The sequence below is a fragment of the Danio rerio genome, chromosome 11, assembly GCF_052040795.2.
Source record: "Danio rerio strain M-AB ecotype USA chromosome 11, GRCz13ab, whole genome shotgun sequence".
NCBI classification, from domain to species: domain Eukaryota; kingdom Metazoa; phylum Chordata; class Actinopteri; order Cypriniformes; family Danionidae; genus Danio; species Danio rerio.
Window position 1 is genome coordinate 30,068,070 of NC_141031.1, and position 15,255 is coordinate 30,083,324.

The 15,255-nt window shown below is 38.7% G+C and overlaps 1 protein-coding gene and 1 long non-coding RNA gene across 4 annotated transcripts in view; one reads left to right on the top strand and one right to left on the bottom strand.

Moving 5' to 3' along the window:
- LOC141376616 (uncharacterized) overlaps positions 1–15,255 on the top strand; it is a 131,628-nt gene that overhangs the window by 90,592 nt on the left and 25,781 nt on the right. The window lies entirely within an intron of this gene.
- On the bottom strand, positions 1,777–14,502 carry wnt7aa (wingless-type MMTV integration site family, member 7Aa). Of its 2 annotated transcripts, none has more exons than XR_015502046.1 (4): positions 13,862–14,502; positions 12,469–12,695; positions 7,457–9,215; positions 1,777–5,697 (listed from the first exon to the last, which is right to left on the bottom strand). XR_015502046.1 is itself a non-coding variant. In NM_001025540.1 (4 exon segments), coding segments are annotated over 4 exon segments (1,050 nt in total).

Below are 15,255 nucleotides of genomic sequence, written 5' to 3' on the forward strand. Positions count from 1 at the left end.
ACGTCATGCCATTCAGAATGTGGAAAAGAGGCAGGAGCCCGAGCCAAAGAGAGTAACATCCAAAAGGTTTTTTTCAAAACCACACAATATTGTGATTCAGCTCATGGTGACTGGGTGCCGATGTTACTTTAACCAAGGCTATTTGGCCAGCTGCCTTTTCACGCTGTTGCCTATTGATGAGTTTTCATCCGATTCTCAAAGGAGCGTTTTGTGGCGATTATTCAAGGGGTGATGCTAAGATCTTTTCTAACTTTTGGATTGAAATTCCTCTTGACATCATCCTTCACAATAGCAAAGCCTCTCTTTTTTGCCATCCCTTTCGCCTTTAGGGTGGACAAAATAAATAGCATCCAAAAGTTAGCTGGATTTTGCATAGTTAACATTTCGCTAATGGGCAGGCCTGCTTCTCAGGGAAACTGGACAGCATTTTTGGGGGCCACATTGGCGTTGTTGTGGTGACGGCGCTGAGAAGTGAATGAAGCAGATGTCAGAGTAATCCATCACCCCTCTTCCCCCTCCCTTCTATCTACCCTTTGCTGAGACACCCTCCTCAGTGCTACTCATCAATTAAAGCCATACACCAGCCCTACCATTAACATGCAAGCACTTTCGTTAGCTTCCTCCCTGCCCCGCGGTCATCCATGTAGTAAAAACTGTCAGAGCCAGTAGTCAAGCGTAACTTAACGGCCATGTACATCTTGCCAGTTGTTACCGCTAATTTGAAGGTCTGTCAAGCTAGTGATGACTCTGTTTGGTGTAAGATGTAAAGGGGTTTGTATGGGTGATGTGATGATTACTTAAATTCTGCATAAGCCTGAAGTTGCCGAGACTTTTATTCCAGTATGTTGATGTACTTTTAACTGAAACGGAATATTGAGTGGGGTGGGGCTTTTGTTTGTGTATTTTCACATAGCAAATTAATGATAACAGGGGAATGGTTGAGAAAAAATAGAAGTAAATGATCAGACTTTGATTAATACAAAAATAATAATAATTTTAGTGGATTAACCTTCACAGATCACCTTAAGAATAACAAAGTGTGCTAGAAAAATAAACATTGTACATTTTGATTTGATTTGATTTGATTTGAATTGAATGTCTGTACAACTGTGTACTCTACAGCATGTATTTTGTGTTCACACTTGATTATAAAGCTTGTTTGGCATGCTGTCCCGGGAGAGAGCCCAGAGCTCATAAGATCCTCGAGCCCAGGGCTCCCTCCCGATTGCAAGGCGAGAGGGGAGTTTGAGCTCAGGTAGATCGCGAGAACTTTCCTGCAGTAGTAGCTAATGAACAGATAGTGATTGCTCTTAAAAGATACTTACTAGAAGCATGTCTATGATGCCGATATGGATTGGTCAATTAACTTAAGTTGCAGGTTTTTAGATGGTGGGAGGAAACCGGGGAACCTGGGGGAAACCCACGTGAGCAAGGGGAGAACGTGTAAACTCATATAGAAACGTCAGCTGGCTTGGTAAGGACTAGAACCAGTGAAGTTGCTGTGAGGCAACAGTGCTAAACACTGGGCCACCATCCCACCCATCTAGAAAAGGAAGAGGAGAAGGGGTGGAAGGGGGGATTCTTCACAACGAAGATGGTTGTGAAATGGAACTTAGGGTATTTATAGTGGCTTAGGAGTCGTCTGAATAGTGAATCATAAATTGGATAATGCGTGACCAGCCGTAACCAATCATGAGCACAAGACCCTCTCGAAATTAGTTTATAAATAAACTTCACAAAATGTGCTTAGGAAATGTATACCTCATGAAAAAACTGTTGCAAGCCAAGGAAGTATTTATTAACACTGTTCACAACATAATGCACAACATTTTGATCACTTATGACACAATCATGAAGTACAATCCATTTGGCAAGACATCTGTTTTAATTACCAATTTTTTTGTAAAATAATAATCACATCCAGGCCATCCTGTTTTTAGACTCTTGACAAAAGAGCTGTTCTTAAATTCTGATGCTCTTTGGTAAAAACACTCAGTCAGTACCAAAGAGTTTTGTCCCAGGATTATTTCACTATAGTCTCCCTTACTGATCCCATATGTAGGACCTTTGTCGTGAAAATGCTACTTGAAGTTTAAACACCAGTATGATCGTTATCTTTACGTACTTGGTCCGACTACACCACTATGAGTGGTACTTCATTGAGGTGTAGTTTACATAAACTGCGCAAACTGGTACCATGACACAATCACACTGTTCCTAGCTTATTTCTCTAATTTCTGTCCATCTAGAGGACACTGGTAGTGGGTTTTTCCTTTACACAAAATAAATAAAATACTCATATAAAAATAATCTCTTACAAAATATATGTCAACACAGGGACAATCTGTCTGGACAACCACATTTGCTCACAATGCGCAAAAATATCACTAGTGTTATTTACTACAATTGCAGAACAGAACAAATCTAGCAGCAAAAAAAGTGTTATATTACCTATAATATATAACATTTATAGAACTGGTTATCTGATCTCAACATTCCACATCAGTAGCAGGTGGGGCATCTGTATTTAGGCTCTTGCAGTCCAAAGTGAATTAATTACAGATTCTCTTTCTTTGCCAACAGAGCAAATATTAGCCAAAAGCGAGAGGAGCTAGTGGCCTCATTAGCATAAAGCTTTGTGTTAAGTGAGGTCATAAAGTTTAAGAGTAAGTGGGTAGAATGTTGTTCCCATGTAAAAGTTTCTTCTAGTTGGACTATTCCAATTTAAAGACAAATATATTGTTGGGGATTGACTACTTGTTCATTCCCTCTAGAACGAATGAGTCTTCAAACATGATGCATAATTCCAGTGTGTATTTGTACATATTGATATATGTGCAAGGGTTGATGGGGGAAAAGGGTACAAAGACAATGATACATTAAACACAGTAGAGTCTCTGCCTTGAGAGACTAGCAATTACACCATGAGTGCAGCGCATGTGTTTTCGTATTGTGCATTGTCATTGGTTCTTCCCTAAGCTAAAGCACATAATGTACAGGTACAGTGTAAAAGTTGGTCAGTTTATTTCTATGCAAAACACACAACATCAAAACAGAAGGAGAGCTAATCTAAGCTAGTAAACTCGATGAGAAGATTCAGTAGTTTCCTTATTAAATAAATTAATATTAGCATTTCTCTCTAAATAAAACATTAAATATCACTGTTGCATCCATGTACAGTTTTTTTTATGTTGTAAGATTTGTAAAGTCAATAACTCAGGCCAAAATGTTCCTCAGAAATGCTTCCGCACTATCTACGGAGCAGAACACCCTCCACAGTCACACTCCACATGTTTCTCACGGTCCACAGATCAAGCCTTTGCAGGCTACTCCGCTCTGTTGCTCAGTACTGGAACAGAAGGGTGTCTACTGGTACCTAGACCGAAGCCTTCAGCAGAGCTCTGGAGCAAAGCTGAATGCATTGAATGCAATTCCTCCATCTAGACTCCACCAGGCCCACATTTTCCAGTGCAAATGGCTCTTTCCTCTCAGTACCTGGAATCTATAGTAGTGGTCATCCAGCTGCGACAGTTGCAGACCTACTACCTTACAAGTTACAGCTGTGTACAATAACCCCAGCAATAAATATTTCACTTGCATGTGTACACTTCTGTCCGTTCACTACAGGTATTGCACTTGACGTAGCAACACCAAAGAAACTTGCAGTTGCACTGCCAGACACGCGAGTACTGGTGTGTGTTATATCCTCGTCCGCAGCACATGAGGTCGCAGCCATTGGTATGCTGCGCAGTCTTGTTGCAGATCCTTCCCTGGGTTCCCATGCTACCCGTCACAGGATCTGCCTCACAATAGTTGGGTGACTTCTCAATGTATACTAAATCTGTGTCCATGGGCTTCCTATAGGAGTACGGTTTTTTAACTTTCAGAAAGGCCGGTCTCTTGTTCCGACTGGCGCGGACTGGTTCCACATGAACGGCGTGGTTATACCTCTCCTTGAGGATGTAACCCAGCTGCCGAAACTTGGGGAGAGTGGTCCAGCAAGTCTTGGTGGTGCAGGATCCAGATACGCCATGGCATTTACACTCTAAACGCATGTTCTTTTCCAAGATCTAAAGTGGGAGGAAAAATAAACAAGTCAATACCTTTGGGATTATTTAGGCACCTAGGTTCTTTTAGGAATCTTAGCCTAAGGTAATTATGAAATGCAGACTGATGGATGACTCATTGTTGATTTAGTTAGTCTGACTGGTGACAAATTTGAAGTGTGCAATCATCCGTTACAAAAGATAGAATTACTGATGCTAAGCGGGAAATGTATGAGGAAGGAAAAGATCTTATTTATGAAAAGGTATGTGGTGGTCTTTGATCATAAACTCTGGTTGAAAAGTTTAGCATATGTCCACATTACATATATATCTGTGTTCCAGCAAACGGCAATCTAGATAGACTAATAATACTGTAGGGATTTGTGAAATCACTCTTGGTGGTATTAAATTGGGTATTTTTAAGCATCAATTCTGGGAATGGTTAAACAGGTTGAGACAAAGGTATTTTTTTTAAACATTCCGATTTGAAGAATGCAAGGATTGTTAAACTTGCAGTGCTAGACTACCTCATTCCTCTCACTGTGAAGAGCGGGCCTGCAAAACACAGCTTGTGTTCACAGGCTCTCTGACTACTTGTAGGAAGCCGTTTCATTTGTGTACACAACACACGCCACAAATTGTTGCAAGGGGCAAACTATCAGAGGTTGTCTGTAGGAGTCTCTTGTCTTGTATAAGCAATAGAGCGGAATATGCACGGGATATGATATAAACACTGACTGAACGATGATCGCAGAGTTCCTACAACAATCACCCTGTGTGTAGTGTACACAGATAAAGCTCAGGAGTCAGGTTTCAGGTGCCTGTGTGCTTCCCCTACACACACGTCAAACCCCACAGGTAAAAGCAAAATATTTTGAGCAGCGGTGTGAATGAGAGAAGCTGTATCTTTTCTTGGCCTGTAGTTATTCTCATGCAAACAAATGCTAAATATTAATGTATCTGACCCTAGGAGAGCAGCAAAATTACAAAGAGAAAAAACATAGATTTGCTCAGAATAGATGAATGAATGGGTAAACGTAAGCAAAGCTCAGTGAAGCAGAGTGCCTGTTTAGATATGGAAGATATCCGAGAGGTCTGATTGGCATCAGTGGATTGCTTGTTCAAGCCGGTGCCGTCTTTAGTGTGGTTGGTTAATGTGTCTTTTTCTCCCTTTCTTTCTCTTCCTTTCACTATTTTTTCACTTTTGCTATGGCTGGCAGAGACTTTACCTTGCTTTTAATTAGTTTTTTTTTTTCCTCAGACTTACTGGAGTCTTTTTAGCAATTGTCTGGTATCTTGGATTCATATCGTACCTTGTGTGTTCTGGCTGCTGATTACTGATAAACAGTAGGTCTCAGGAAAAGTTTACAAAGGAAGGATCCATGTGTCTTGAGAGAGACCCCGCCCTTTGATTTTTCACATAGGCATTGTATTGCAGTCCATTATCCAATCAAAACCATAGGTGTGTTATGTGATTACCATAACCCAATATTTCTCAACTCCGGCCCTTGGCCCCCCTTGTCCTGTGAAATTTTTATGTCTCTCTTATTTGACACACAAAAATCAGTTCATGGATCTCTCTGTTAACAAGTTGGTGTTCACAATCATGAGAGGGGGGTCTCTCCACACCACCACCAGTGTGCAGCATTCACTTAGATCAGTGGTTCCCAACCTTTTTCTTAGGGGCCCCCCCCATGAACATATACAAACATTGGAGCACCCCCACCATATAAATACACACGCACGCACACACATATGTACTGTATATATATATATATATATATATATATATATATATATATATATATATATATATATATACATACATACAGTATGTGTGTGTTTGTGTAATATTAATATATAATATGTATACAAAATATAAAATAATCAGTTTTAACTTGTCTTGGCCTTTAATAAAACCAAAATTTAGGTAGGCTTTGACATACTGTCTAATCTTTTTCTTCACCTCTAAAGAATCATTGCATTCACGTTTCTCTGCCATTTTTGTTTTGATTTTGCCTTTACGAGAAGTTGGACAACCACATTGCGCAAGTGAGCAAAATTTAAATAATTATTTAAAGTTATTTATTTTAATTATTTTTACTATTATGTTGGAATTTTAAGCATGTGTTTTGATTTTTTTTTTTTTGGTACTAAAAAATACATATATAATAGTAGGGCTGCTCGATATTGGGAAAAATCATAATCACAATTATTTTGGTCATAATTGTAATCACGATTATTCAAAACGAGTATCAGAAAAAATACAATAAAATTATTAGCGCTCCTGAGAATTTTTTTTTTATAAATATTTCCCAAATTATGTTTAACAGAACAAGGAATTTTAACAGTATTTCCTCTAATATTTTTCTTCTAGGCTTATTTGTTTTATTTTAGCTAGAATAAAAGCAAGTTTAAATATTTTGAAAGCTATTTTAAGGTCAATATTATTAGCCCCCTTAAGCAATAAATATTTTTGATGACTTGCCTAATTACCCTAATTAAGCCTTTGAACTGCACTTTAATCTGAATGGTTGTATTTTGAAAAATATCTAGTAAAATATTATGTGCTGTCATCACAGCAAAGATAAAATAAATCAGTAATTAGAAATGATATATCAAAACTTTTATGTTCAGAAAAAAAAAAACTTCTTTCTATGAAACAGAAATTGGGCAGGAAAAGTTAATATTCAGTTAATATTCAGGCTAATAATTCTGACTTCAAGTGTTTACATACAGTTATTTTCCAGCCTGCAAAGGAAAGAGAAATAAATACAATTAAATAAAAATATTAAACAAACTGCTTTAAGCATCTTCACTGTAAGAAAAACACTTTAGCTACAAAAATCCTTCAGAGAAACATTTTCTCGTTATGTTTGATTAATGATAAAACAGGCGGCAGCAGGAATATTTCGCGCTGTCTCTTTAATGGTTTCTCTTTCACGTCTTTTGATTCTCAACTTGTTTGTTTATTACACAAATGGGGGCTAATATAAATAATCACGAAACACCGCGTTTTGACACCTATTTGACCATTAAAGCGCTCACGTTAATGACTTTAGATGTCTGCGCTCCTCTGCTCGTCTCAGCGTGCAAATGAGAGCGAATGCTGACTGGCCGCATGCTTCTGGCTGCGTGTGCGTGCTGCACACACACATTCGCGCTTTTAAGAGCAACGCGTGCACAGCTGGAAAGGTGGCGGTATATGATGCATATAATCGTTTATCTTGATTAATGCTTTTTTATAATCGTTTGAAATCGAAATCGGATTTTCGATTAATTGTACAGCCCTATATAATAGTGGAGCATTTTTATGCCTTTTTCTACCTCAATACTTATCCTCTCCCGCGCCCCCCTTGTGAACTCTGGCGCCCCCCTTAGGGGGGCGCGGACCCCAGGTTGGGAACCACTGACTTAGATGATGTGATGGCAGCCACAGGACAACTGCGCCAGTGCACTCACCAGCTATAGCTGTAGTGGAGAAACAGATTTACAGCCAATTTGGTGGATGGGGATGATTGGGAGGCCATGATCGGTAAGGGCAGATGAAAGTAATTTGGCAAGGACACCGGGGTTATACCCCTACTCTTTACAAGAAGTGCCATGGGATTTTTAATGTCCACAGAGAGTAAGGATCTCTGTTTAATGTCTCATATGAAAGACATAGCCCACTGACAGTATAGTGTCCCGTTCACTTTTACTGGGGCGTTAGGACTCACACAGACCACAGGTTGAGCTACTACCACTTCCAACAGCATGTGGTCTCGCATTCAGGTACTGACCAGGCTCAGCCCTACTTCATTGAGTAACCGGTCTTCGGCTGCAGGGTGATATGGCTGTGGCAGGAGTAAAGAAGGAATAAATACAAAAGAAGAAAAGTAAGGAAGACATACAAAATGTGCAGGACAGGGGGACGAAGACCGGAATTAAGAACCACTGCCATAAGCCTACTTTCATTGCTCAATGAAAAAGGCAAACTGATCTGTGAACTAGCTATGAATTTACAAGTCGCTATACTGAATGTACTTGCTATAAAGCAACATTTCAAAGGCCACTGGTCAGGCATTGGGATTTTAAGCCACAAATAAAGCTCTGTCCAGAGTGCTGAAACATCACACACTGCAGATTGGCACTAAATGACAAAAAGATTATGAAGGACAGTCATTTTAGCTTCAGCGTTATCTTTACAGTTGCACACCAAATCTTTTGGATTTTTTATCATTGTAGACTTCAATAGTTTCTTGAAGTTCATTATCAACCGAGTGTTCACTCTTGGTCCTGGATGACCACTGTCCTGCAGGTTTGAACTACAACACTTGTATAGAAGTTTATAGTGAGACAGGGAGCCTTGATCAGCCGGTTCAGATTTGTTTAATTTAAGCTGAATCTAAACTCAAGACAGTGGCTCTCCAGGAAGGCTGCAGACTTCTAACTCGCTTCTATTTCCAGAAAAACAAATCATTTAAAGGGCACATATAAACCGTTTTGAGAGATGTAACCAAAACAAATGTCCGAATGTATGTCCTGTTGTACATTTTTAGTTTCTTTAGTTTCTGAATATCCAAAGAGCCACATATTGATATATAATGTTATGATAGCTGTTTTAATGTTAAGTTATAAATAAATTGCCTCCTGTTAAAGTTATGAAATGGCTTGATAAGAAGCAGGAAATATCCATGGGTCAATGACATGACCACATTGAAATGATCCATATAGTTATTACAATAATTTCAAATGGCTGGTCATGTGCATTGCAAAACAAGAGCTTCTCCTTTCTAATGCTAATCTATTAATCCATGCCAATGCTAATCTAATGCTAATCTATTAATCCAACAGAGTCTTGTAAGACTAAGAATGTAAACCAAAACACCTTTGTAATTTTTTTGGTGCCACATACCTTGCGTCCTACTTCATTGTTATGAAGGTTCATGAGTGTCCTGGCATTCTGCTTGATCTCCCGTGCATCTAGGAAGACCTTTGAGAAGCTCAGACCGTAGCGAATATCAGCCGAGCATCCTCCCCACTTCCAGCCCTCCTCCTGGTTGTAGAAACCTTGCTTCTCCTTGTCACATCCACAGCCGCTTAGTGTACCCTGAGTACAAGCTGCCGTGATGGCATGGGCGACCCCGGCAGCGATGATGGCGTAAGTGAAGGCTGCCTCCTTACTCCCTGGAACCAAAAGAACATTCTCCGTCAGGTTTGCTGGCAGCAAGATCCAGTTACAGGCAGTTTTAAACCCCCTACATACCTGACATATCTTGACACTCAAAACAATAATGAAATGTGTTAGCTGAGTCAAGTGAAATTCATTTATCATGCACCGATTAACCGTTTGGCTTTGGGTAGATGGTGTGGGGGGCTTACTGGGAAAAGTGTGATATAAAAATGATCTAAAACCAGACATAGGCAAAACAAACAGGGATCGCATACCTGTGATTACTCAACACACAAATAATTGTCCTTCAGTTGTCACAGAGAGGAAACAGAAAGACAAATAACTGTTTGCACACAGATGAGCAAAGGAAGGAACGGTCCATCTCTTTAATAAGCACAAAGGACAAGGGTTTATTTCAGAGACAATAGAATGGTAGAGATAGAGGGTATGTGTTTAGACTCAAGTCTGGCCACTGTCCCAGCTTCCGTCAGAACGAGGGATCCACCCTGTGGAGATGAACTCCTCAGGCATGCAGTGCCTCCCTGGCCAGAGCACTGCTATAATTGATTGCCACTGTTAAACAGGGCACTTCCAGGTTAACAGTGTATTTCATTTATAAGGACAAAGATAGGTCTGAAAACCATGAGGAGAGTTATTTGGGGACTTTTTTTTGTAGGGTGACATCAAGCAACTTTACCCAAACACCAATTCTACAAACAGACTTGTCCATTATTGATTTTTCCTCTGGAATGGGACAGAATCGCTAGCAAAAAAAAATTTTTTAAATTAAATAAAATGTTGCGAAGCTATATTAACATTCCCGGAAATCTACATTTCCGCTTGTGGATTAATGAGTCATCATGTATTGACAGTCCTAAGAATCATTTACACACCTGGAACCAAAGAACCACTTAAAAAGTTAACCTTTTTAGGCCTCATGAAGAGTGATGTCATGAGTTATTGCAATTAATATCTTCGCTATCTTTTGATCATTTCACAGCAAATAGTGAAAAACACACAAATATGTCAGACTGCTAACAGACCGGCTTAGCAATTCAGGAATTTTCACCTTGAAGCGATCAAGAGTCTTCAGTGGTTTCCTGAAACTCACTAACATTGGTATGTGTTGACCTGCTGATGATAAACATCTTGGAACTCTGCCCATGCAATTTAACAAAGGCCAGTTTGGGGCATCAATTATGTTGAGATTTTTATGAGTTGTTTGGGCTTGCCGCCAGGGGAGAAGGGATGCATCCTGAAAGAAAGGAAAATGAAGACTGCACTGACGCAAAATCTTTAAACTCTCATCAGTACTCGAGTAGAATGCTTCTTGTCTTTGTATATCACTCGAGCTGTGTTTACCCAAATCAAGATATTCTGAACACAAACACAGCTGATAAGACACCCATAAAGCATGTGTGTTATGACACGAGTGTCATTTCTTTTTCGAGAGAAATCCGAATCAGTGGCATCACATGATTCTCTGCAAGACGTCTCTTGCCAAAACTGTAAATGCAAGAGGTTAATTTATAAACCTCATACAATGTGCTTGTCTGGACTTGAGGCATTAATGCTGTTGGAGGAAAACTATTTTTGAGCATACCAGAGGGTGGTTAAGTCAGAGAAGATTTAGGAGTGTTGCGCTCAAGAAACATAAAGTAACACAAGCGCGAAAACGCTACGCCTTTCTTATATCCGTCCAGCTGCTGATTTCCAGGAGGCAATATTTCAATCACAACTTCATTCACATATACGATAAAAAGGTGAACGAGTCCATGCAAAATGTGCACCTAAGAGAAGAATCCATTGCCGTGTGTGCCAAATGTAGACCTTGGTACCAGGCCCTAAACATTATTGCACATTACTTAACTTTTTCTTTTTTGAGCATGCAAGCCCTTCCCCGAATGATTAACTACCGCTTTTCATCTCCTAGCTTCTGGTACTTTGAGCATGACTGGTCGTACACCTACTGAAACCAATCATGTTTGAACGGTTGTCCACTTTATTTAATCCTCTCTATACCGAACACAGACAAAAAGACTCTGGGTAAATAAAGCAGTCGGGCCGCTTCAGAAATGGAGACCACGCTCTGTCACTCTAAGTCAGCATCAACTTAGATGAGAGGGCACACAACACAAGACCTATAGCAGCTGTCCAAGCAGACAGCATTAAATAATATAATCAGCAGCACCCACAACAGATCCAGCCTGCCACTCAAGTGTAAAATGCTCCAGAACGAGATGGAAGGACATGAAAACCTGTGCTTTTTTTTGTCAAGAGGCGCTTGTCTTTGATGCAGTAGGATAAAATACAGCATCACCTTCAGCAATAGATACAAGTCTCTACAGATCTAAGCTTTTCCCCTGGGCCTCAACCACTTCGTCGAAAGTCTGACTGGATGTTAAGAGTGGAAGGGAAAAGAAAAGAAATTTCATCAAATATCTTCGAAATTCAAGCATTGAAAATTTCCTTCTGCTAACTTCCACTGGAAAGTCCATGCAATAACTCGCCGACCTCTTTGAGAGCAAGGAACTAAAGCAAAGTCCATTCATCAAAATGTCGTAGGCTCAATAGCACTGAAGGACCTCTCAATAGACCAAAGTTTGCCTTAGGAAAATGGATTACATTACCCCAAGTTGCTTAATTACTTTTGCTTTGTCTCTCAAAGGTGACATATTGTTACATTTGTGCACAATACTGTACTTTCTTGTGCTCCTACCATTCAACCACTGTAACTTATACCCGTGGTAAAGTGAAAACCCTGACTGCCAAATCATTAAAATCTACAGATAAGACAGGACGACTAGAAAAAAAAAAGAATTCTTTTGAGAGGCTGGATTGTTGAGAGGGCTATAAATCCAGCCGCGTTGGCACTTGCTCCATGAATGCCGCTGAAAACTACCTGACATTGTTACTGTGGCGTGTGAGACGTTAAAGCTTAGCCTGACATCCAGCGACAAATCATTTCAAATGAGATGTCAAAGTGAGGGAAACAAGTCACAATACTGCGTCATTCAAAGACTTTCTAAAGTTGCTTTAGTGTCTTTTTAACAAGACAGTCTTATCGAATTGTTAAACAAAGTGTGTTCTAGCAGGTGTATAAATGTTCACATTCATATTTACAAAGAATGTCAGTCTTTTAGCAAGAATCTGAAATCTACAAGCCACCCTTTATTTGGGTTTTGATCCCTCTTGAGATCCCCCTTAGTTCTAAATAAAAAGCAACACTTCATTTAACAATGTAAATGTAATAATTTGGTAACATACCCACTTTCAACTCTTTTCCAAATACAGTTCTTTCCCCGAGGGCCGAGCAGTTCCACCTTCCATTTTTGAATTGAAACTGACACTCATTGATTCCCATTTGCGCTCCTTCTCCAATGACAATGATAGCGTCAGGCCGGCTTTGACAGATAGTCCTTTGACGAGGGGCCAAACCAGGAATTTTGTTACAGATAATACTCGCTCCCAATGCAACCACCGAGGAAAAGCCCCTGTAAAAGTTTTAAAATAAGTGAAAGTTTTTATTTAAATGGGAAATATTGAATATGTGCAATACAGTTGTTGTGGAACAGGCCATGACTGAGAGATAATTCAGTGTAAATTGCTGGTAACCAAACTGCACTGAGAGAAAGCTATACAGTATTCATTCATTCATTTTCCTTCGGTTTAATCCCTTATTTATCAAGGTTCGCCACAGTGGAATGAACCACCAACTATTCTTGCATATGTTTTACATAGTGTATGCCCTTCCAGCCACAACTCACTACTAGGAAGGTTAAACAGTATAATGGATATATTATTAATGAATATATATTAACTCATGGCATATTAAAATATTATTCTCAGAATGAAATTAATGGATAAAATATGGGTCGATGAAAATGAAGAATGTTTAGTGTGATACAAGGAGAATTTATAAACTCTGGTGTCAAGTTTTTGCCAATGTCATCTTTATACTTAATGTTGGTTTCTTATCATTTATACAAACATCAAGCTCAGTTAAAAATTGCTTAATTTTTTTTTTTTTTACCTTGAAAATGTCTACACTGTTGTTTTAAAGTATATTTAAAAATATAAATTTGAGTCATGAATAAGAATCAGATTTTTTAGCCTTTAAATTTAAAGTTCAATAATTGAACAGTCCGTTAATAATCTATGGCATTTAATTAAAAGTTCCGTTTTTATTTTGTGATTTTTTTCAGCTTGTCTTAGTAGTGTTGGTGGTCTGGTATTCATTGTTAACCTCAACAAGTCTGGTTAGACCATACTGACCTGCCAAATGTTGTTTTCTAAATATTAATTTGGTCATATAATTTACTTTGTTTAAAAAATTCTTATAATTGTTTGCATGGCTTTGAATTACGTTCAATAAACTGTAAACTGGCTTTGATGAACTGTAAACACACACAAACATATGAATCCAATTATCTTGTAGACTGTACATTTCTATTTTTATTTATTAAATTATTTACTATATTTTTTGCAGTTATCAAATTTAAGTTTCATATGAAGGCAGTAAAACGACAATAGCCTTGCAATCTTTATATTATGATTAATCATTATAAATCCTTAATTAAACTAGGCTTTTTTTATATACAAATGTGGTTACTAAATACTTGACAGGTTAAAACAAGACATTCCATTTGACCCTACTTACCCAATCTTCAAATAAATAATCCCCAAACAGAGGAAAATGTGAAAAATCCAGCGGCGCGTTTTCCTGCTCATGTTCAGCCTGTGCTTTGTTAATGGACTGTGAAATGATAGCAGTCTCCTGGTGGGCAATAGCTTGACCGGTGGTTTTATCACAAGCAAAGCAAGTCCTTGGAGGGATGCAAAAGTCCGTGAGAGTTTGGCGTGAACACCTGAGCTGATATCCTTCTGGGCGCGTGGAGATCAACGTTATTCTGCATATGTACGACTTCTGAATCACTTTTACGCGTCGAGATTTAGTAGCACAACTATCCCAAATCTTACATTCACAGCAAAATTTCCAGCAGACTTTTTATCTGTTACATCTATGTGTGCGTTCAGGAGGAAATTAAACTTTCCGATATTCCTTTTAATCGTCTGTGCTCCCGTAGCAGGTTGATAACGCGACTAGTTATTTCAAAAGACTCCGCGAGCAAACGATTTTATATTATATAGGGAGGTCAAATCTGATTTGAGATACGACAAACTCACTGATAAACGACTTATGTGTCACTTTGATTATTATATCGCGCTATAACTATAATAATGCGTAATCTAAGAAAGGAATATTGTCTGCGCGCTCCTTGGCGAAGATCATATCGCAGTAACTCCAGCTTCTTAAACAGAGCTTTTATCTATTTTCCTGCACCCGTTTGCTCCTCCCATGAGAAAAGAAAACTTGTTCGACTTTAGATTTCCCCCTCACCCACCTCAAGCTCTTAATTGCGAGGTGAGAGATGTGTTCAACCATGCACCTTCCAAAAAAATAATAGACGTCAAAGGGCTGTGTGTGTACTCTGTGACCAAGAGCGGTACAACAAATATTAAACAAGTTCAAACTTTTAAAATGTCATTTAATCACCGGGCTACTTCCTTACAATTCAATTAATAACAATAGGTGCAAACAAAATTAGACAGGCTAACTCAAGGATAGCTCCATGGAAAGGGCTTTAAGTAATGGCTATCACAAATAAAATCACCTTTCAACATCACTTATGTCACTTAATAAATAATAATCAATCTTAAATTATTATAAGTGAAAGAAATAAACTGAAAAAGTCAAACCCTGATTTTGACAATTGATTATTGAAATATTTTTTAGCAATTTTAGTATGTCGGTGTTTATATTCTCTGGTACCAAATAACCCATAACTAGGCATGGGATGGTAACCGTTTTCAAGATATACCGCCCTTAGGAAAAGTCCAGGTTTTAAATCCGCCAAAATGTTCTTCTATACAGTTCTTAAGGTATGTGTAAGACTTTTTTATTTACATTTTATTTCGTTAGTTTTTTTTAGCACAACAGTATCTCCAGCAGAGAAGATATTTAAAGATGCCATACTAAATTGTAAAGAAATC